Here is a 21,603-nt window from a genome sequence, read left to right on the forward strand (position 1 = left end):
GGGAAAGCCTAAAAACGGCCCGTGTATCAGAACTCTCTGACACACTTCTCTTTTTCTTTCTTTTCGAGAAGGGAGAGGTTTTTGAAGGCAGAGACGAGTGATTGATGGGGCTGAGGCGAGACTTGCCCCATAATCAATGCGATCGATCGCTCTGTTACTCGGCTGTCAGAGCAGCGCCGCGTTAAGCGAGAGATCCGGAGCGTCCGTTTGGGATGAATGACTTGGCGTGTTAGAAGCCTTTGAATGGCCCAGCGATTCATCTGGACATCTCTAAAGGAATGACAGCTGAACGCAGTTGCTCAGGTCAAAGTGAAGCGTCGTTCGCAAACTATTTTACTTACGCGGTCTGATATGTTTATGTTGATATTCAAAGATAAAAGGACAGAGTTCTGTTTTATCCATCTGTGGCTATGCAGGTGTGAAGTATAACGTACATTGATTGGCATGTTACATCCGCCGTATTGTCCTTGTCCTTTGACCTATGCAAATCAATCTATCAGAGTATCAGCATCAACCTCAAAATGACTGACATGAAGGTTATGGGTTTTGCTGACATATTAAGTCTAGCAAAATTACATCAAAAAAAAAAAAAAAAAAAAAAAAACTTTTTAGGCCTAAATTTGAGATTTATGTATTTGAATTACGTAAAAACTAATAAGACTTTAACAAGTTTTAACATAAACGAATACACTTGATGTGATGCATATTTGTCAGTCATAAATTAAATTGATAATAATTCTGTACTCAAAAAAAAAAATATATATTATTTTATTTTATTATTTTATTTAATAATCGTATTTTCAAAATGCATTAATAGCTCAACATGTGCATACGTCTGTTCATTGCCAGTCATGCATAAATTAACATTTCTGTACTCAAAAATATTTTTATTTTATTTTATTTTATTTTATTTTATTTTATTTTATTTTATTTTATCATGGTCAGTCATGTATAAATGAAATGGGTAAGATTTCTGTACTCAAAAGCAACGTTTATTTTATTTTATTTTATTTATTTTGTTTTCTTTTATATTTTATTATTTTATTTTATTTAAATAATCATATTTTCAAAATGCCTTCATTAAAATAGCTCAAAATGAGCATACACCTGTTCATTGTGAAAACAATGACATCTATTCAGTTGAAAACAGGATTGTTAAGGTAAACTAAAACTAAAATCCTAAAAAAAAACATTGTTACTTTAATTAAAACAAACATTAATAAAATATATATTGTTTAACATACATAAACTTAATGTGATGCATATTTGTCAGTTATGCATAAATGAAATGGGTAAGATTTCTGTACTCAAAAAAAAACATTGTATTTTTTTTTTTTTTTTTATTATGTTATTTTGTTTTATTTTATTTAAATTATCATATTTTCAAAATGCATTTATTAAAATGGCTCAAAATTAGCACAAATCTGTTCATTGTGAAAACAATTACATTTATTCAGTTAAAAACAGGATTGTTATAGTAAACTAAAACCATAAAAAACATTGTTACTTGAAATAAAGTAAACATTAACTGAAACAACATAAAATATAAAAACTAAAGCTGAAATAAAAATGAATAAAAACAGTATAGCTATAATTTCAAAAACTACAAAAAACTAAAAACAACAAAATGACTGAAACTTAAATTTAAAATGAAAACAGAAAATTAAATTTAAATTAAATTAAAAATTAAAAATATTAGTAGAAACTCTGATGTCAATGATACTTAAATGACACTGATTAAATAGTATAAACATGGTTAAAATATGACTATAGCTGTGAAACAAACAATATTCTATTAGTTCAAATGTATTTATTTATTTATTTTTTTCTGATGGTAGCTTGGCCTGTTATAGGTAACAATAATGCTAAAAAGTGCACTAAAAAAACTGTCTATTGTGTCTTGTTTGTACTTTCAACATGTGCGTAATAAGATCATGCATTAAGAAAGTAAATGGGTCAGTTTTGATTTGATGTTGCTGAAACAGCGGGCTAAATGTGAATTGAGTGAACTCACCTGTGGCTGTGTGACTGCGGCAGCACTGATCTCTGTCTCTGCCGTTTGCCTCGTTTGTTCCTGCAACCTCAGGCGAAATGTCAGAAGCGTTGAAACGATGAATCACAAAACAGTCTCATTTAATGATAAAAGATGACCAGCGACAGCAGGCGGTGACAGCAGGGTGTGATTCAGAAACTCGCTCATTGCTTATTCATTCAGAGCTGTCGCTTCACGTCTTCAGTGAATATTCCTCGCCTTCAATCAATCAGACGGCAAAAACACTGCATCAGGGCAGAGATCTTTACTTTAAAAACCGTTTTACACAGACAAGAAATAGTTTACTGGAATTCTATCATTTGTTTCACCAAACATCCTTTCAAAACAGCATGATTTTCACATCATTAAAGTGATCCGTGCAACACGTGTTATATTTCGAACTATAATTAGGTGTAAAATTAAGGTTAGTGTATACATGTAATCCTTACATGTGTGTGTGTATATATTTGCTATGTTACTTGAATTTCAATGAACTTTATCTAAAACAACAAAATACAAAAAAAATAAATAAATGAATTCTAAAAACTAAAAAACTAAAGCTGAAGTAAAAATTTATAAAAACTGTATAGTCATAATAAAAAACAATTAAAAAAACAAAAACACAACAAAATGACTGAAACTTAAATTTAAAATAAAAACAGCAGTTATAAGTTTAAATTATTAAATTAAATTAAAATAATATATACAAAATTAATAAAAATAAAAATAAAAAATATTAAAAACGACAACAAAATGACTTAAATTTAAACGTAAATTTAAAATGAAAATTAAGTTATTAAATTAAAGTAAGTTTAATTAAATATATTCATATATTCCAAAAAACATTTGAATTTAAATGAACATTATCTAAAACAACGTAAAATATAAAAAATAAAAATAAACACTAAAAACTAAAAGAATAAAGCTGAAATTTAAATTTGTATTACATTTTTAAAAAATTAAGAAAAAATAATTAAACATAAAAAACTATTTAAAAAAAAAAAAGACAAAAGCACAACAAAATGACTGAAACTTAAATTTAAAATGAAAATTATTAAATTAAATATTTTATATATATATATATATATATATATATATATTCCAAAATATTATATATAAACATATATATTAAAAAAACATTTTAAGTAATAGTAGTAGTAATAATAATAATAATAATAATAATAATAATACACACAAAATATAAAAATTGAGTAATATAATAATTGCTGTTTTAGAATATGAATATGAATAAATATTATTTAAATTGACACGCAAAATACGTTTTTTTTTTTCTTTTTTTTTAATGTAATACTTAAATTGCCTTTTTTTGTATAAAACCAACAATACATGCAATACAGATTTTTATGTATCTTTAACCTTTTTTTTCATATGTAATATTTCATAATGTTTTTTCTTGTATAAATGCTGGCCTTCTTAAAGACACTCATGAAGAGCTCCCGCTGTCAGTCATATGCAGTAAAAGCCCTTGACTCACTTGTGTTTCTCCTCCGGCTCATAGATTGAGCTCCTTTATTGAGCCGGGTGTGAATTGACTGTCTTGTTGGCTCAGGGTTTGGAGCACGTCTGGAGATGTGACCCGTTTGTCATCCCTGCTCCGACGTTTTTAATTATGTGCCACTTTTTTGTGTGAGGTGAGGCTTTATTGTCTGTTAATTAGGTTGAAGATGGATCCGAGATGTTCCTCATTCTCATGATTGCCTTTTTCTTCTTCGCTCATGCTCGAGTGGCAGAACATGAATAGATCTGAAGGAATAAACCTCATGAAGAAACACCCGGGTCATTTTTCACCCCAGCGTTCAAGTGCATGAAGAAAATGAAGCCTATTTTTACAACCGTTGGCATGGCTTTGATGGCAAAATACAATATTTATGTTTTTCCTATTTGATTTTGGGGTAAAATACGAGCCAGACGCTCCTCGACGGCTTCAGGACAGTCTCATGCATGTTTTAAGACTTGTGCGCTGCAGCTCTGGCCTTGTCAGTCATTCGTAGAGTCGAGCGTTTCTTTGTGGCTCGTTCACAATGTCGTGTCCCTGAGAGAAGAGGAAGTCTGCTCACGGCTCCTGTTGTTTTGATTGCTTCGGTGAAGCGCTGACACATTAGCGGTCCTTAGTGCTTTTCTGTTCTGTGACCTTTTCTAAAAATAGCCCATGCATAGGAAAAAACATTTAAAGCGGCTAAGATACAGAGCTGGTGCTGACTGAACTACTGTTACTTACTGTTTGGTTAGTCATTTGACATTACACCTATGTATTAGATGTTTTTTGGATATATATATATATATATATATATATATATATAAAAAAAAAGGATTTTACAGTTGTTACCGAGTGTTTGTTTATCTTCAGCATCCCGGATGGAGTCAGATGTCTGTCTGAAGAGATGTTTACAGTGGAGTAGGATTGAATCGATACCAGCTCTGGTAGATCTGTATTGATACTTAATCGATAATTAAGCACCATAATAAAACAGCATCAGATCTATATACAGATTCACGGTTTAAAATGTGAAAAATCTCATGTTTTTTGGTTAGGAATCATAATTTGTTTATCATATCCACCTTTTTCGTCCCGTAAGAGTGGGCATGGCCATTTGTAAATGTTATGGGTCTGGTTTCTGGGCTCATCCGTGTCCAGCTATTTTTAGCTCCACAAAACAGCTTGTTTTGCTGCATGATATTGCAAACTGGTGTGTCTTACCGTATTATTTTAATGTGTTATCTTAATTATGAGCACACTGGTTTGTAGTGCAAACAGTTTTCCGTTTACTGCACATTGTTATTCTTCTCATTTTTTCTCCATAGCAGATAATGAACTGGAAGTCTCGCCCATATATACATATATATATATATATATATATATATATATATATAAATAAAGTTGCATTGGCAGTGTATTGCATGATAATATGAGCAGTCATATGGCTATTATTTTAGCTTACACCCGTACTGACTATTCTTTCAGCAAATATGACTACTGGGTGACTGTTATGTCATCTAATTAATATTCATGAAACAGGCTAATAAGGTGCACCATATGCCCCCCCTAAATTATGAACATTATATTTATTTATTTATGTTTATTACGGTTTAGTTTGATGCAACGTATTTCTAATAATATTATAATTCTTTGTTTAATATTACTTTCCAATGAAATGTGAGTTTTATATATAAAAATGTTGAATATTATGTCACCTTATAACTGTAAACCAGGTGTAACATAGTCTTTTGGATTTTAATTTATTTTAGTTTTTATTTTATTTTATTTTATTTTATTTTACTTTTTTTTATTTATTTTTTTTTAATTTTGAAGATAACAAAATCGCAGAATTCAGTGCCTAAATGGCCCAAATATTGGTCAAAGACTTGTAAAAATGGTAAACCTTACATAAAATAATGACAAAATAAAAGCAAATAATAAAAAAAAACTATAAATCCATTACATTATGTATACATTTTCCTATGATGTGTTGCATTTTCAGCAAGTCATATATATATAAAATATAAAATTTATTTTATGGATAACTATAAATGAAGTCTAACTTAATGTTGTTTTATTTTAATTGTATTATTTAGATTTTTATTGTTAGAAGATAAAACTGCACACATTTTTATTTTATTTATTTGAGTTTTTAGTTTTTCATTTTATTTTATTTATAAATGAAATCTAACTTAGTCTTGTTTTATTTTGATTTATTTTATTATTTAGATTTTGCTGATTGTATGGGGAAAATGTTTAAATATTTTATTTTATTTTATTTTATTTTATTCATAAATGAAGTCTTACTTAGTCTTGTTTTATTTTAATTTATTATATTATTTAGATTTTTATTGTTAGGAGATGATAAAACCCGCGCAACTCAGTTGCTGATTGTATGGGAAAATGCTTAAATATTTTATTTTATTTTTTATAGATGACTATAAATTAAGTCCAACTTACTCTTATTTTATTTCAATTTTATTATTTTGATTTTCATTGTTAGAAGATAACAAAACTGCACACTTTTTTATTTAATTTAATTTTACACGCACACACTTTTTATGTAAAATGACATTTTTGTCAGGACTAGTGCATGAATGTTGATTTAAATTAAAAATTAGTATTCATGAGCCAGGCTAATAATGTGTCTAATATTTCCTACTATTTTCCAGAGTGTATCTTCACCCCCAATTGAGTATTAATATAGTAATCATAATAGATTACATTCAGTATTTTGCTCTGCATTTTTATTTTTAGATCATTGCAATGTTCTTTTACACAATACATCATTACCTTTGCTCATACGCTTCCTGTCATGGTGTCTACAATGTTATATAACTATGCTAAATAGGTCATCCGGTGCTGACATTTGCAAAATGATTGCATGTACTATTAATTGTGATTTTTTTTTTTTTTTTTTTTGCATCAGTATATTGTGCAACCCAGGGTCACCCAATACAAAGGAGCTAATAAATCCCAGCACGTATTTTCCTCCAAGGGTTTTGTTGTTTCCAGGTTGTCATTTTGGTGAAGTGGCCAAATTGAAAGCCCCGTTTTCAAACCTCGTTAAATATTCATGAAGTTCTGAGAGCGTTTTACGCCGGGCCCCATATGGAGCAACACGGTGACTTTATGCCAGATCTGCCGGTCGGCGCCAGCTCGCGTATCTCCTGCCAGAGCGCCGCCGCTGTTCGCTGACAGGTGAATTACGTGCGTGAGGACGGGAACACAGACGTTTAGTCCAAACATTGACACTGGCCCAGACGTTTTTAGTTCCTCTGCTGTCAGCCCAAGCTGTCTGGCTAAAGCTGCCTGTATTTTGGTGTAAAGTGACTCTTTTAGTTGTGGCTATAAAACACTTGACCTCTCACAGTCAGCGCTTCTTCTTGTCTCTTCCTCCATCAAGCCTCCCTGTGGATTTTTATTTGTATCTCCAGCTCCTTTCCAGAAAATAGATGCGTTCAGCAGGTGTTTGACAGAGTGACTGTGAGGATGTTTCATCAGCGCAGCGACTGGAGATTCATTTTACTCTCTCAGTGGAAGGTCTGATTACTTTAGAGGCAGACCGAGCTGCTGATGAATGGAGAAATCAATACAAATTATCAGAAGTAATGTGTTCTTTATATAGCCTGATGCCTGGTTTGATGCCTGGTTTGCTGGTTTTAGTTGGGTTTTGGGCATTTGTTACTTCAGAGACCAGCTAAACCGGCTTTTTAGCCAGGGTTAAGTCTTGATTGTTCTGACCTCTCATTTCCCTACCAAATCATGTGGTTTTTAAAAGCCTGATTGGATCAGGATAATGCAGTATATGTAACTGTCTCTTGTAATTGTTGTTTGTCAGATTGTATAGTATGACCTGAGTGAGATCTTGAGTAAAGCCGTACAGACATTCCTGAAAATTGTATTTTATTTCATAATATTATGACAGCCAGGAAGTGACATGAAATATTTGCTTCTGTTTATTGGAAGTTTATTGATAGATATAAACTCGAACTCTAGATATAAAGTCGAACTTTGTCTTACCTATTTATTTATTTATTTGGTTGGTTGTTTGTTTGTTTGTTTGTTTTTATATATTTGATTTTATTTTAGATTGTATTTGTTTCATTTTGTATTAGCTAAAGTCTAACAAGTGTAACTTAGTCTTCTATTTTATTTTACTTCATTTCATTTTCTATTGTATAGGAAAACACTTAAAAATTGTATTTTATTTTGTTTTAAATGGAAAAATGCTAGCTTTTTTATTTTATTTTATTAGTTTCATTTTGTATTAGCTGTGAAATCTAACAAGTGATTTTTATTTCTATTTTATTTTACATGGGAAAATGCTTAAATATTTGTTTTATTTTATATGGGAAAATGCTTAAAGTTTTATTTTGTTTTTTATTTATTTTTTTATTTTATTTTATGTTATATGAGAAAATGCTTAAATATTTATTTTATTTTATTTGTTACATTTTGTATTAGCTATAAAGTCAAACAGGTGTAACTTAGTCTTCTATTTGATATTTTATTTTATTTTGTTTTGTTTATAACAATAAATAAAGTCTAACTTTGTCTTGTTTTATTTAAATTTGATTTAATTAAATTTTATTATTTTGATTTTTATCGTTAGAAGATAACAAAACTCAGTTGGTTATTGTATAGTAAAAAAATGATTAAATATTTTTGCTTTATTGTTTTTTATTGTTTTTATTTTATTTTTGTGTTAGCTATAAAGTCTAACAAGTGTACCTTAGTCTTTTAATTTATTTTGTTTTGTTTTATTTTATTGATAGCTATAAATTAAGTCTAACTTAGTCTTATTTTATTATTTTGATTTTTTTGTTGTTAGAAGATAACAAAACCACACAACTCATGGTTTTAAAAATATCTGTTAAATATATAAGATTGCAAACCTCATATAAAATAAGTGGAAAATAAAACAACTTATATAATATTTATAAACACCTTTTTTCACTGACTATTTCTTCTATTTTGTTACGTTTTTGTGGAAAGTACCATCTGCAATCTGCAAATGTTGTCTCGGTCGTGACAGAAAGTGTCCAGTGTGCAGTGGACACACACTGCTGTGTGTTGCTGTAAGTGTCTCTCTTCACACTCCATGTGTTTGCTCAGAGTTGATTGATGAATCCATTCGAACGCTGTCAACTTAGGTCAGTGTACAATGAACCAAACTGATCTGGACAAACACTGCTGGGACTTGATGGTCACTGAATGTGTGTGTGTGTGTCCTCTACAGGTCTTAAGACGTATCTGATTTCCGGGAGGAAGGTGAAGCATGCCCAGTGGAGCTGCCCCCCATCTGTTCTGGTGGCTCCTGAGCTCAGAAAGTCTCTCAGCGCCTCGTCCTTCAGCCACAGCCCTGACATCACATCCTCCGCCTGCGCTCTGACCCCCGCCCCAGACAGAGCTAAGGTCCGTTTCACACCCACTTAGACCACTTATACACCAACACCAAACTCATTTATTCTACAAAATTAAAATGTAGTGATGTTTTAATGTGCAGATAAATGATTTAGTGCAGCAGGTCTCTTTTTTTTTTTTTTTTTTTTTTTTTTTTTTTTACTTTGAGGCCTGCTGCTGTCAAAAACAATATGAGGGTCAAAGGTCAGAGATATTTCTGGTACTTCTGCTGTAATATCAAACCTGCTCATTTTGGAGTAATTGTTTTCATTTTATTTATACAAGTATAAAATAAATATAATTTTTTACTTATTGTTGGTTAATTATTGATTAACTATTTTAGTAATTACTATTAACAATTTAATATATTATAAGAAATAAATTAAATTAAATAATAATTGTTGATTAATTATTGATTATTTTAATAATTACAATTTAATATATTACAAAAATTAATGTATTACAAAATATAAAATAAATAATTACAGTAAAATAGTTAAATAATAATTTTCGTTTAATTTCTATAACTATGAATTAAATATTATAATTTTGCCTTTATTGTTGTTTAATTATTGATTAATTGTTTTATATTATTAATATATTACAATAAATGAAAAAAATAATAATTTTATGGTTTTCGTTTTATTTCTGTAAGTATAAATATTATCATTATTGCTTACTGTTATTGATTAATTATTGAATAATTATCTTAATGAATATTAACAATTTAATATATTGCAAAAGTATAATATAAATAATTAAAATAATAGTATAATATTATAATATATATATATATATATATATATATATACACACATACACACTTTTTTATTATTAATATATATATATATATATATATATATATATATATATATAATTTATAAAATGCAAGCAAAATCTAAAAGTTAAATAAATAAATATAATGTGAGTTAAAATAAATATAGATATATAAGAATTCTTATAAATTTATTTAAAATAATGCAATACTTTAATTCATTATTGAATGTACCTCAGTGTTTACACTTTTCGTTATGAAATAAATGTATATGAAACACTTTTTTTAAGTGTTTTCTTCTCAATAAAATATTTTAGAGCTTGACATAACTAGAAAAATGTATATTCATGATCACAGATTTCCAGTCTTTTTAAGATTTAATTATTGTCCATAAATTAAAAGAAATATCTTGATGTTTATCTCTTGTACTTTATTTTAATACTTGTTATATTTGTATGATGTGATGTGATTTTATATATTTATATAAATATATATATATATATATATATCACATCATAAGGAACTATGGAGCTGTTTTTAGTCCCTGAATGTATAAGTTAATATTCATAATATAATTTTCTGAATATATTAATACAATTGATCAAGTAGTCGGCATATCACGTGTTGCATTGGCTTTTACTTTGTTAATGCACAGTCTGTCTCTGTGCATGCTGCTTTCTCTCAAGTGTTTTCTGAACAGCATTATTCAATTTACTGATGAAAAGAGCACGCTGGAAGCACACACCACACTGATGCATTGTGTGAAACACTGCAGTGATTTGCAGAAGGCCGTGAGGGATCACAACAGGCACGTCAATAAGCGAGCGTGGCCAGACCTGATCTTTGAGATCACAATGTGCCGTGTGCAGTGCATCCACCTCTCCTTTTAAATTTGATCGATCAGTCAAATGCACGATGCATTCATCCAGGCAACCTTTCAGAGGACGCCACATTACCCAACAGCCTCCGCAAAAGATACCCTCGTCATTGCACTTTAATACTGATGGGACCTTGTGGTGCAAGCGATAGCGGAAAATAAGATAAGGGAGGGCAGGCGAAACAGCAAACAGCGGAGAGGGAAAGCGAGAGTCTGTCTGTCTCCGTCTGTAGTAATTATTCATCTCCGAGGCCAAATGCTGCTGATTTTTAATCCCTTGCATATTCAAACGGCAAATGTTAAATGGCAGATGCAACACATTTTAGAGCTGCTTGCTAAAGCTGGCATCACTGCTGCTGGTTTTCAGAATTGGAGTTAGAGATTTGAACAAACCCTTAGGTGTTAAACTTAACAAACTTTGGCTGATGTTTGATGTTTGGTTGAATTTGGGTGATGTTCTGGGAAGGTTCTCTCAACGTTATGCATAAACGTTCTGCCAATGATGTTAAAAGAAAAGTTCCTGCAAAAAATACAATTTGCTGAAAATTTCCGTACCATAAGGCCATCTGAGATGTAGATGTGTTTGTTTCTTCATCAGAACAGATTTGGAGAAATTTAACATTTTATCACTTGCTCACCAATGGATCCTCTGCAGTGAATGGGTGCCGTCAGAATGAGAGTCCAAACAGCTGATAAAAACATTATAATAATCCACAAGTAATCCACACCACTCCAGTCCATCAATTAACATCTTGTGAAAAGAAAAGCTGCATGTTTATAAGAAAAAAAATTATATTACATCACTTGCTCACAAATGGTTCCTCTGCAGTGAATGGGTGCCTTCAGAATGAGAGTCCAAATAGCTGATAAAAACATCACAATAATCCACAAGTAATCCACACCACTCCAGTACATCAATTAACATCTTGTGAAGTGAAAAAGCTGCATGTTTGTTAGAAACAAATACATCAGCGAAATGTTTTAACTTTAAACCATTGCATAAAGCTAAATACTGTCATCTATAATATTGCTTTCTATAGAGCAAAAGTAATCTCGTCTGAATCAGGAGAGAAATATGCACAGATCAAGTACCGTTTACAATCCTAAACAGTCCAAAACAGTTCTCAACAAATATTTTGATGTGAAAAGACAACAGAGGATGAACTTTCTAACTTCCTAACCATTATTATATACTCATATATGAGTATATATGAAACATCTTAATGATGGATTTGTTCCTTACAAGCTGGTAGCTTTTCACTTCACAAAATGTTAATTAATGGACTGGAGTGGTGTGGATTACCTGTGGATTATCGTGATGTTTTTATCAGCTGGTTGGAATCTCATTCTGAAGGCACCAATCTAATTTAAAAGAAATCAATCTAATTTACAACCCAGATAGCCTAAGGACAAGTACATTTTCAGCATATTTATTTATTTATTTTTGTCTATTATTATTATTATTATTATTATTATTATTATTATTATTATTATTATTATTATTATTTTTATGGTTTATTTTTTTTGCAAATGTATTTTTTTTGCAGAATTATTCCTTTAATAGAATGTTTGTTTAAAGTTATTTGGTCTCAAACAGCATTCTTAAAACATTAGCACAACACCATTTTTTCTTTTTTATATTGGTAACCAAACACTTGCTGGTCCCCATTGACTTCCATAGTATTTTGATTCCATACTATGAAAGCCAGTGGCTACCGTCAGTTATTTGGTTACCAACATTCTTCAAAATATCTTCTTTTATGTTCAGCAGAAGAAAGAAACTCATACAGGTTTGGAACAACTTCAGGGTGAGTAAATGATGACAGAATGTTCATTTTTAGGTGAACTGTCCCTTTAAATGGAACACAAAACAAATCATTCTTAGACTTATGCTGCCTTCACTTGCTGTTGGAAATTTCCTATTTCCCACTAATCGAGCTAATCACATTTAAGTGCTTTGTTGTCATAAAAAAATAAAATGTAATATTCCATTGGTTGATAACTGTAAACATTTTTGTCAAATACATGCTTATGTCACTGTTTATAGAACACAAAACATGCTTCAAATGATTGTGCATATATAAAATGGACTGTGTTCATGACAAGACAAGGTGATGTAGTTGTGTTTAATGAAGAATAGCACTAAAAGCAGCAGTTGTTATACACTCCACCATTTTTATTTTCAACTTGCAAACTCGATCAGAATAATCAGAGTTCCCCAGAAGTAAATACAATTTTAGAGGCCGTTCATGTCCAATTTCTGATTAGGAAACTCGCATTTAAGATAATTCCTATAGCACGTGAAGGACATCAAATCCTAAAAACCACCTGGCAATGACATAGAAATCACTTAGCATTGCGCTAAAAACACTAAGCATACTAACATTTGTGAACAAAGTATGGCATCACTGATCTTTCCATGTGGAGTGTTGTTTCTAACTTTAGCTTTTTATTGAATTAAAACAGTAAGTGAAGTGTTTGTCTCTGTTCTTTCTGCTGCGCGTAATTCTATTTCATGTTTTTCTGCTTCTCTTCCATCAGGCTGCCTGTCCCTCATGTGGTGCGTTATCTTCTGAAGACGGGGCGGTTCACAGCAACAGCTGCTCAGATCCTGACCACAAAACCGTCAACAGCAAAGTGAGCTTCTTATACCTGATAACAGTGAGCAGAATGAAAAAATCCAGAATGTTCCAGTATTTTATGCACATCTAAATGGCTTTGTTTGGTGCAACTTATAAGGGGGTTTCAAAAAATAAATATTGTAAAAGCTCTTAATAAAATTTCCTGCTATGTTGATTAGAGCAATGGTTCATTACAAGGCTACCAGATAGCGCCACCTATTGGTTATAATATTCATTAACAGCTTTAACATATAATAATAGCATAACATATACTGTTTTTTATTTTAAATTATTTTGCTATAAAGCAACCATAAACACAATCTATAGTCTTTCCTGCTGCATGATCTCATTTTATTATACTTCGTGCATGTTTAATTCAGTGAGTGTTGTCCAGTCACCATCTTAGACATAAAAATAGTTTTTGCATTGCAATTTTTTTTTTTTTGTAAAAACAATACATTTACATTTGTGCTGCATATTTGAGCAAATGTCAGGTCGTCCTTGTCCTCTTGCATACAAAATTTTTGCATGCTCTGCGCAGTGTATATACTGCATAAGTAGTGTGGGAAAAAAGCTATTCTGAACATGAATCTAAAGTGTGCAGTCCAGATTTTTATGTGATGAAATTTACTATTAAAACTAATACAGAAGGTTCAAACACTCACTATTGCTCCAGAGGAAACATGATGCATTAACAGCCGGAGGGTGAAAACTTTTTGAATTTGAAGATAAGGGTAAATTTAATTATTTTGTCTCCTGGGAAACATGTAAATATCTTCTGTAGCTGAAGGGCAGTGTTAAATGGAAAAATATGATATTTAGGCAAAATAAGAAAAATGTGCACATCTTCATTCTGTTCAAAAGTTTTCACGCCCGTCTCTTAATGCATCGTTTTTCCTTCTGAAGCATCAGTGAGTGTTTGAACCTTCTGTAATGGTTGCATATGACCCCTCAGTTGTCCTCAATGTGAAAAGACAGATCTCAATATCATACAGTCATTGTTGGAAAGGGTTCAAATACACAGAAATGCTAAAACCAAAGAATCTGTGAAACCTGAAAGATTTTTCTGAAGAACAGATTTACAGTTTAACTGTTCAGGACAAACAAGGGACTCATGAACAACTACCACTAAACAAAAACACAGCTGTGGATGTGTATGTAAACTTTGAACAGGGTGATTTTTATAAATTCAACTATTATTTTCTCTTGTGGAGTACATGTAAACATCTTTTATGTGAAATATCTTATTCAGGTCAGTACTCAATAAAAAATAACATGCATTTTGTATGATCTTTCTTATTTTGGTAAAATAATTAAGATTTAGCAGATTCTGCAAGGTGTATGTAAATTTTTGACTGTAGATAGATAAATCTTAATTGTCATCAAAATAATATCACGATAAAATAAAGCTTTCTTTTTTTCTTGAAGTACAAAATTGTTGAAGTGTGACATGGTGATATATTTTTGTGTGATTCGCCTGTAAAAGGCACAGTGCTAGCGCCTATATGTGCATAAAAGTACTCACTAGAGAGTGTCTTATATATTGAATTGTCTTTTATTAACAACATTATGCTGCAGTTCTCTCATTGTTTGTATCTTCCATCTGAATCTTCTTCAGGGAGCGCCTGGCAAGAGTCCCAAGACTCTTAATGGTCTGTTAAGTCCTCATCTGGAGCAGCCGCTAAACCACAGCCAGACCTCTCTGTGCGAGATGCTGCAGGAGAAGGAGAAGAAGTGGCCCGGAGGAGGAGGAGCGATCAGCAGCATGGGAACCATGGACCACTCCGCCCTCATCCCACTGCGCTCCAAAAACTTCCGTGAGAGGAGTGACGCTCACTTTGTGGACGTGATAAAGGAGGACAGGTAGGAAACGACAGCGGTGAGGATGGGGTCCGCTGGGACAAAAATGTCAGACAAGATGGAACGTTATTGTTTAACGGCCGCCAGCGGAGGTCATCCTGTTCCCAGAGGGACACTTGATGCACTTTGATGTAGTGTGCTGTGATGTACTATGTGTGTCCTGCGGTCCTGGACGGTCCATTTTTCTTGTCTTCCTCTATAAACGCTGTGTGTATGGGATTTCAGCACAAAAACTTGGATCAGTAGCCATTTAAAATCCAGTTTAATGGACCCTACAGTTCACCAAAAGACACTATATGAAAGACTGTAAAATCTGTAAAAAGAAAAAAATCTGGTAAAAATATCAAACATTTAACATCAATTGTCACACATTAGAAAAAATAAATGAATGTGAGAAAATATAATTTTAAAGAAATAGTTCACCCAAAAATAAAAGTTTATTTGCCCTCAGGCAATCCAAGATGTAGATGAGTTTGTTTCTTCATCAGAACAGATTTGGAGAAATGTAGCATTGCATCACTTGCTCGTCAATGGATCCTCTGCAGTGAATGGGTGCCGTCAGAGTGAGAGTCCAAACAGCTGATAAAAACATCACAATAATCCACAAGTAATCCACACCACTCCAGTTCATCAATTAACATCGTCAAGTGAAAATCTGTGTGTTTGTAAGGAAAAAAAAATAGTATTACATTTTGCTCACCATAGGATCCTCCACATAACAAACCACATAAATAACCACACCACATAAATAAAGTAATTCACACCACTTCTAATGAAGTGAAAAAAATGCATGTTTATAAGAAAAAAAAAAAAATGACATGTTTTGCTCACCAATGGATCCTCTGTAGTGAATGGGTGCCATCAGAATTAGAGTTCAAACAGCTGCTGAAAACATCACAATAATCCACAAGTAACCCACACCACTCCAGTCCATCAGTTAATGTCTTGTGAAGTGAAAAGCTGCATGTTTATAAGAAAAAAATAGTTGCTCACCAATGGATCCTCTGCAGTGAATGGGTGCCATCAGAATGAGAGTCTAAACAGCTGCTAAAAACATCACAGTAATTCATAAGTAATCCACGCCACTTCAGTCCATCAATTAATATCTTATAGAGTGAAAAGCTGCATATTTATAAGAAAAAAAAATAGTATTACATCACTTGCTCACCAGTGGATCCTCTGTAGCAAATGCCGTCAGAATGAGAGTCCAAACATCTGATAAAAACATCACAGTAATCCACAAGTAATCCACACCACACCAGTCCATCAATTAACATGTTGTGAAGTGAAAAGCTGCATGTTTATAAGGGCAAAAAATAGCATTACGTGTTTTGCTCACCAAAGGATCCTCTGCAGTGAATGGGTGCCGTCAGAATGGGTGCATCACAGTAATTCATAAGTAATCAGTCCAATAATATCTTATAGAGTGAAAAGCTGCATATTTATAAGAAAAAAAAAAAATAGTCATCAAACACCTAAGAGTCCAAACAGCTGATAAAAACATCAGATAATCCACAAATAATCCAGTCCAGTCAATTAATTAATGTCTTGTGAAGTTCATCAAGGCATTTTAACTAGAAACTTTTTAATTTTGCAGTGTTGCTTCTGTTCCAAAATACAAGTCCATAATTCATAATAATCCTTCCTCCAGTGGAAAAAGTCCATCTCCTGTTGTCCTCACACATCAAAAATCCACAAACATATTTGTTAAGAACCCTTTTTAGACTATTTTCACTTGTAAACGGTACTTGATCTGTGCATATTTCTTTCCTGATTCCTGACTTTTTCACTGGCAAAAGCAATATTTTAGATAGAAAACTCTCTATTTTAGCTGGAAGCAACAGTTTTAAGTTAAAAATGTCTGAATGATGGATTTGCTGGCACTTCACAAGATGTTAATTAATGGACTGGAGTGGTGTGGATTACTTGTGGATTATTGTGATGTTTTTGTGTGTATACAGCTATATGTGCTAATATAGCTCTGCTCCGTGTGCATTTAAAACCAGCTATTTTCTGTTTTTCACCACAAAGCTGCCTCTTTTCAATGCAAACTCTCTGCTTGCATATAAACAAGTGATGCAACAGATTCCTAGTGAATTTCCACCACAATGTTATGTTGTTTTCTGTGCTTCAACCTTGCAGTCTGATGAAAGATTACTTCTTCAGACCGCCCATCAACAAGTTGAGCCACACTTTCATAGACAAATCCCTGGAGTCGGCTTACAGGACCAGCTACCAGGATGAGGTAAGATGTTCCTTCCATTTATATGTCGCTTTCCATTCGTTCTCACTGTGTCATTTTGTTTAGAACTGGTTTTAACTCGGTCAGGGTCTGTGATTTTTTTTGCTAACTGAAACGGCATCATGTGGACAAATACTGTTGTGCTGTCTGTACTGCCCTCTGGTGGTCTGTCTTAACAGGACATATTATACTGGCAGTGTAATAATTCTGCTGCTTTCTTTCTGATTGTCAGGTTAAGACACAGGCTCCTGTCCAGACGTTTGCCAGTCCAACATTCAGCTCTTTCCTAGACATGCTGCTGTGCTGTTGTGTGCTCCTAGCTCTCTCTGTGGCTTGCTTCCTGCGACCGCTGGTTACCCAGCAGCCCCTGCCCACACCTCCACTCATAGTGGCCGCAGTTGCAGCTGTGCTTGAATGTTTGGCCCTAGTGCTGGCAATACGGTAAGTGTGAGGATTACAATCTTTTACTCACCCTCATTTGATTCAAAACCTGTGCAATTTACTGTTTTTTTTTTTTATAAAATATAACAAAACAAATTGTTCAGAATGTCCTAACTGTTTTATTTCCTGTACATTGATAGTGAATGGATTTGTGGGCCACTGAAAAAAAGCCACATGTGACCCTGGACCACAAAACAAGTCATTAGGGTCAATTTTTAAATTGAGATTTATACATAATCTGAAAACTGAATAAATAAGCTTTCCATTAATGTGTGGTTGTTAGGAGAGGACAATATTTGGCTGAGATACAACTATTTGAAAATCTGAGGGTGCAAAAAATCTCTCTCTCCCAAAAAAAAAAAAAATCTCTCAAAAATCAAAAAATCTCCTTTAAATTTGTCCAAATGAAGTTCTTAGCAATGCATATTACTAATTAAAAATTACGTTTTGATATATTTATGATAGGAAATTTACAAAATATCATCATGGAACATGATCTTTACTTAATATCCTAATGATTTTGGCATAAAAGAAAAATCGATCATTTTGACCCATACAATGTATTGTTGGCTATTGCTACAAATATACTCATGCAACTTATGACTGTTTTTTTGGTCCAGGGTCACATATTATAGTTTTTGTTCATATTTTAAATTTATTTTTATTTTTTTCTGATTTCACTTTAATTTTAGTTTGTTTTATTAATTTTGTTTTATATAGTTTTTAAAATACATTTATTTAGTTTATTTAGTTTTAGTACTTTAAGTTAAACTAAATGAAAATGAAAAATGTTGGCTTGGCAAATAAATGAATTAAAACAATTAAAAAAAATAATTATTTTATTTTAAGCATTAAAAATATTTTAGTTAATGTCTATAGGTTTAATTTATTTTAATTTATTATTTTTTATCTTATGTGGTTTTAGTTGTTTTAGTACTTTATTTAAAACTAAACAAATTAGAAATGCTGCTTTGGCAACTAGCTGAAATAAAATATTTATTTATTTATTTATTTTGTTTTAAATAACCTATTTTATGGTTTTAGTTATAGTTAATTTTTTATACCCCTGATGAATAATCAAAATATGGTGCAGCATGTCATGCTATATTTGTAGAAAATTAATTTTACAGGTTTAGAATGACATGATGGCTAATAAATGATGCTAGAAAAGTCATTTTTTAATTAATAAACCTTGGAATGAATAAAACTAAAAGGTTTTACTTGCTGTAAATGTTCATCAGATCAAATTGCATGACCTTTTTAAGGCTTGTCAGAAATGCCTCCAGTGCTTATGATCTGTCATGTCAGATTCAGAGTATTTACAACAAGAATTTTAAGCCTCTTAACATGAACAAAATCTGCAAATATTGCTGCTGTAACAGAATGGGACTGAGCTGAATATCTGAAGGAATAATACACGGTTAAATAATGTGGAGGAATTGCATGTTCAGCCTCTGTTTCAACCAGCAGGCGTCTGGATCTGTTCCAGGCTGATACAAATGTTTATTTCATATTCAAAAGCTTTGGAATGCTTTTTAGCTAAAATTAAACATTTAAATGTGTTTCATTTGCATTCAGCCATTTTAAAAGGATAATTGACCCCAAAACTGAAAATTCTGTCATCATTTACTCACCCTTGTTCGTTCCAGATATTTTGAAGGATGTTGGTAGCTAAACAGTTTCACTTCCCATTGACTTTTCTTAGAAGTCAGTGGGAACCAAAACTGTTTGGTTATCAGCATTTTCTTACATACAGGTTTGCCGCAGCAAGAGGGTGAGTAAATTATGACATTTTTTGATTTTTGGGTGAACTGTTCCTTTAATGTCAGAAAAGTAAAGGCATTAGTTTTTAATGTTACTTCTCTTTGCAATTTGGTTAAACACGGATAATTGTGTTACCGTCTGGAAATTTAATTTTACTGTCTGATAAAAATGTCAATATCAATATTTTCTGTGTAATATTGTCTGCATGCTGGACGAATTAAATAGATACTTTTTAAATAGATACTTGTTTTTGTTTTGTCATATCAGTGTTACTTTAGTATCATTGAGATACTATTATAGTTGTTATTAAAGGGATAGTTCTCACAAAAATTACAATTCTGTCATTTAAACTTATCCTCATGTTGTTACCAAACCCGTAAGACCTTTATTCATCTTCAGAACACAAATTAAGATATTTTTTGATTAAAATCAGAGTTTTCGGACCATGCATAGATGTGCATTCATGAGAGCACCACAAGGCTAAAACATGCCAAAGATGAACAAAGGTCTTATAGGTTTGGAAGGACATGAGGATGAGTAATTAATGACAGAATTTTAATTTTTGGGTAAACTATCCCTTTAATATTTTGAGTTTTTATTTTTATATTTTTAATTCTAATTAGAAGTTTTGGTGATTTTGTCCAGTGTTTTTTAATTTTAATTTTTGTGTGTGTGTGTGTGTTGTGTATGTATGTCTATGTAGTTTTAAAGAGGAAGTCCACTTTCAGAACAACAATTTACAGATAATGTACTCACCCCCTTGTCATCCAAGATGTTCATGTCTTTCTTTCTTCATTCGTAAAGAAATTGTGTTTTTTGAGGGAAATTTTTTTATTGAACTTCCAAAAGGCAGTTTAAATGCAGCTTCAAACGATCCCAAATATGGTTATAAACAATCCCAGCTGAGGAAGAAAGGTCTTATCTATCGGTTATCTTCATTAAAAAATACAATTTAAAACCTTTTTAATCCCAAACGCTCGTCTTGTCTTACTCTGCCTGAACTCTGTGTATTCTGGCTCAAGTTAGGGTATGTCGAAAAACTCCAATCATATTTTCTCCCTCAACTTCAAAAATCATTTTAAAATCATCCTACATCGCTGCAGAAGCACCAACCTAGTTTTTGCAAAGTGAACATACAAAGATGATCAAACATAACAAAAAAGGTAAAACAGTGATATAGGACGATTTTGAAGTTGAGGGAGAAAATAAAAAATCTAAATGTTGAGGAAATCACCTTTAAAGTTGGTTTAAGTTCTTAGCAATGCACATTACTAATCAAAAATTAAGTTTTGATATATTTACAGTAGAAAATTTACAAAATATCACCATGGAACTTGATTTTTACTCAATATCCTAATGATTTTTGGCATAAAAGAAAATTAAAGTTAATTTTGACCCATACAATGCATTTTTGGCTATTGCTTCAAATATACCCCAGCGACTTAAGACTGGATTTGTGGTCACATTTTAGTCTGGGACTAGGCTTAAGCTTTGTCTGTAAAACCGGGGGTTTACTCTTAACTCATATTCCAGTGTGTTTTATTATTACACATATTTTTAAAACAGGATCAGGGCAATAGCAGCATAATGCATAAATGCATATATCTCATTGTCTACTTTACAGACGAGCCTTTTACCTGGACAGCGTTCTGGACTGCACCAGGACTCTCCTCTGGGCCATTTCCGGCTGGGTTCCCCGTCACATGATTGGAGCGGTGCTGGTGTCATTACCCGCCGTGGCTGTGTTTTCTCATATCACCTGCAATATGCATGACTCCATACAGGTAAACACAACAGAGAAAAAAAAAGAAACTGTGAAGGGTTTTTCATGCATGTGAAATTGTTTTGATTAAATATAAATTGCATTTCGTCTGTGCCAATAGCCTCGCGGTTAGTGCGACGACATACAGTGCAATTGCGCTCACAGCGACCCGAGTTCGAATCTCGGCTCATGGTCCTTTGCCGATCCCACTCCCCTCTCTCTTCACCCAGTGCTTTCCTGTCTCATCTTCACTGTCCTGTCCAAACAAAGGCATGAATAATTAAATAAATAAATTGCATTTCAACAAAGTACTGCAGTAGTACAG

The 21,603-nt window shown here is 32.1% G+C and overlaps 1 protein-coding gene across 1 annotated transcript in view; it reads left to right on the forward strand.

Annotated features, from left to right (window-relative positions):
• The window catches only part of LOC127161786 (adenylate cyclase type 9), a 69,973-nt gene that overhangs the window by 39,970 nt on the left and 8,400 nt on the right, over positions 1–21,603 (forward strand). Inside the window, exons 2-7 of the mRNA XM_051104532.1 lie at positions 8,773–8,948; positions 13,130–13,225; positions 14,828–15,072; positions 17,212–17,314; positions 17,544–17,752; positions 21,141–21,300. Coding sequence (XP_050960489.1) covers positions 8,773–8,948; positions 13,130–13,225; positions 14,828–15,072; positions 17,212–17,314; positions 17,544–17,752; positions 21,141–21,300 — 989 coding nt within the window. The remainder of the gene's footprint in view (positions 1–8,772; positions 8,949–13,129; positions 13,226–14,827; positions 15,073–17,211; positions 17,315–17,543; positions 17,753–21,140; positions 21,301–21,603) is intronic.

The sequence above is a fragment of the Labeo rohita genome, chromosome 3, assembly GCF_022985175.1.
Source record: "Labeo rohita strain BAU-BD-2019 chromosome 3, IGBB_LRoh.1.0, whole genome shotgun sequence".
Classification (NCBI taxonomy): domain Eukaryota; kingdom Metazoa; phylum Chordata; class Actinopteri; order Cypriniformes; family Cyprinidae; genus Labeo; species Labeo rohita.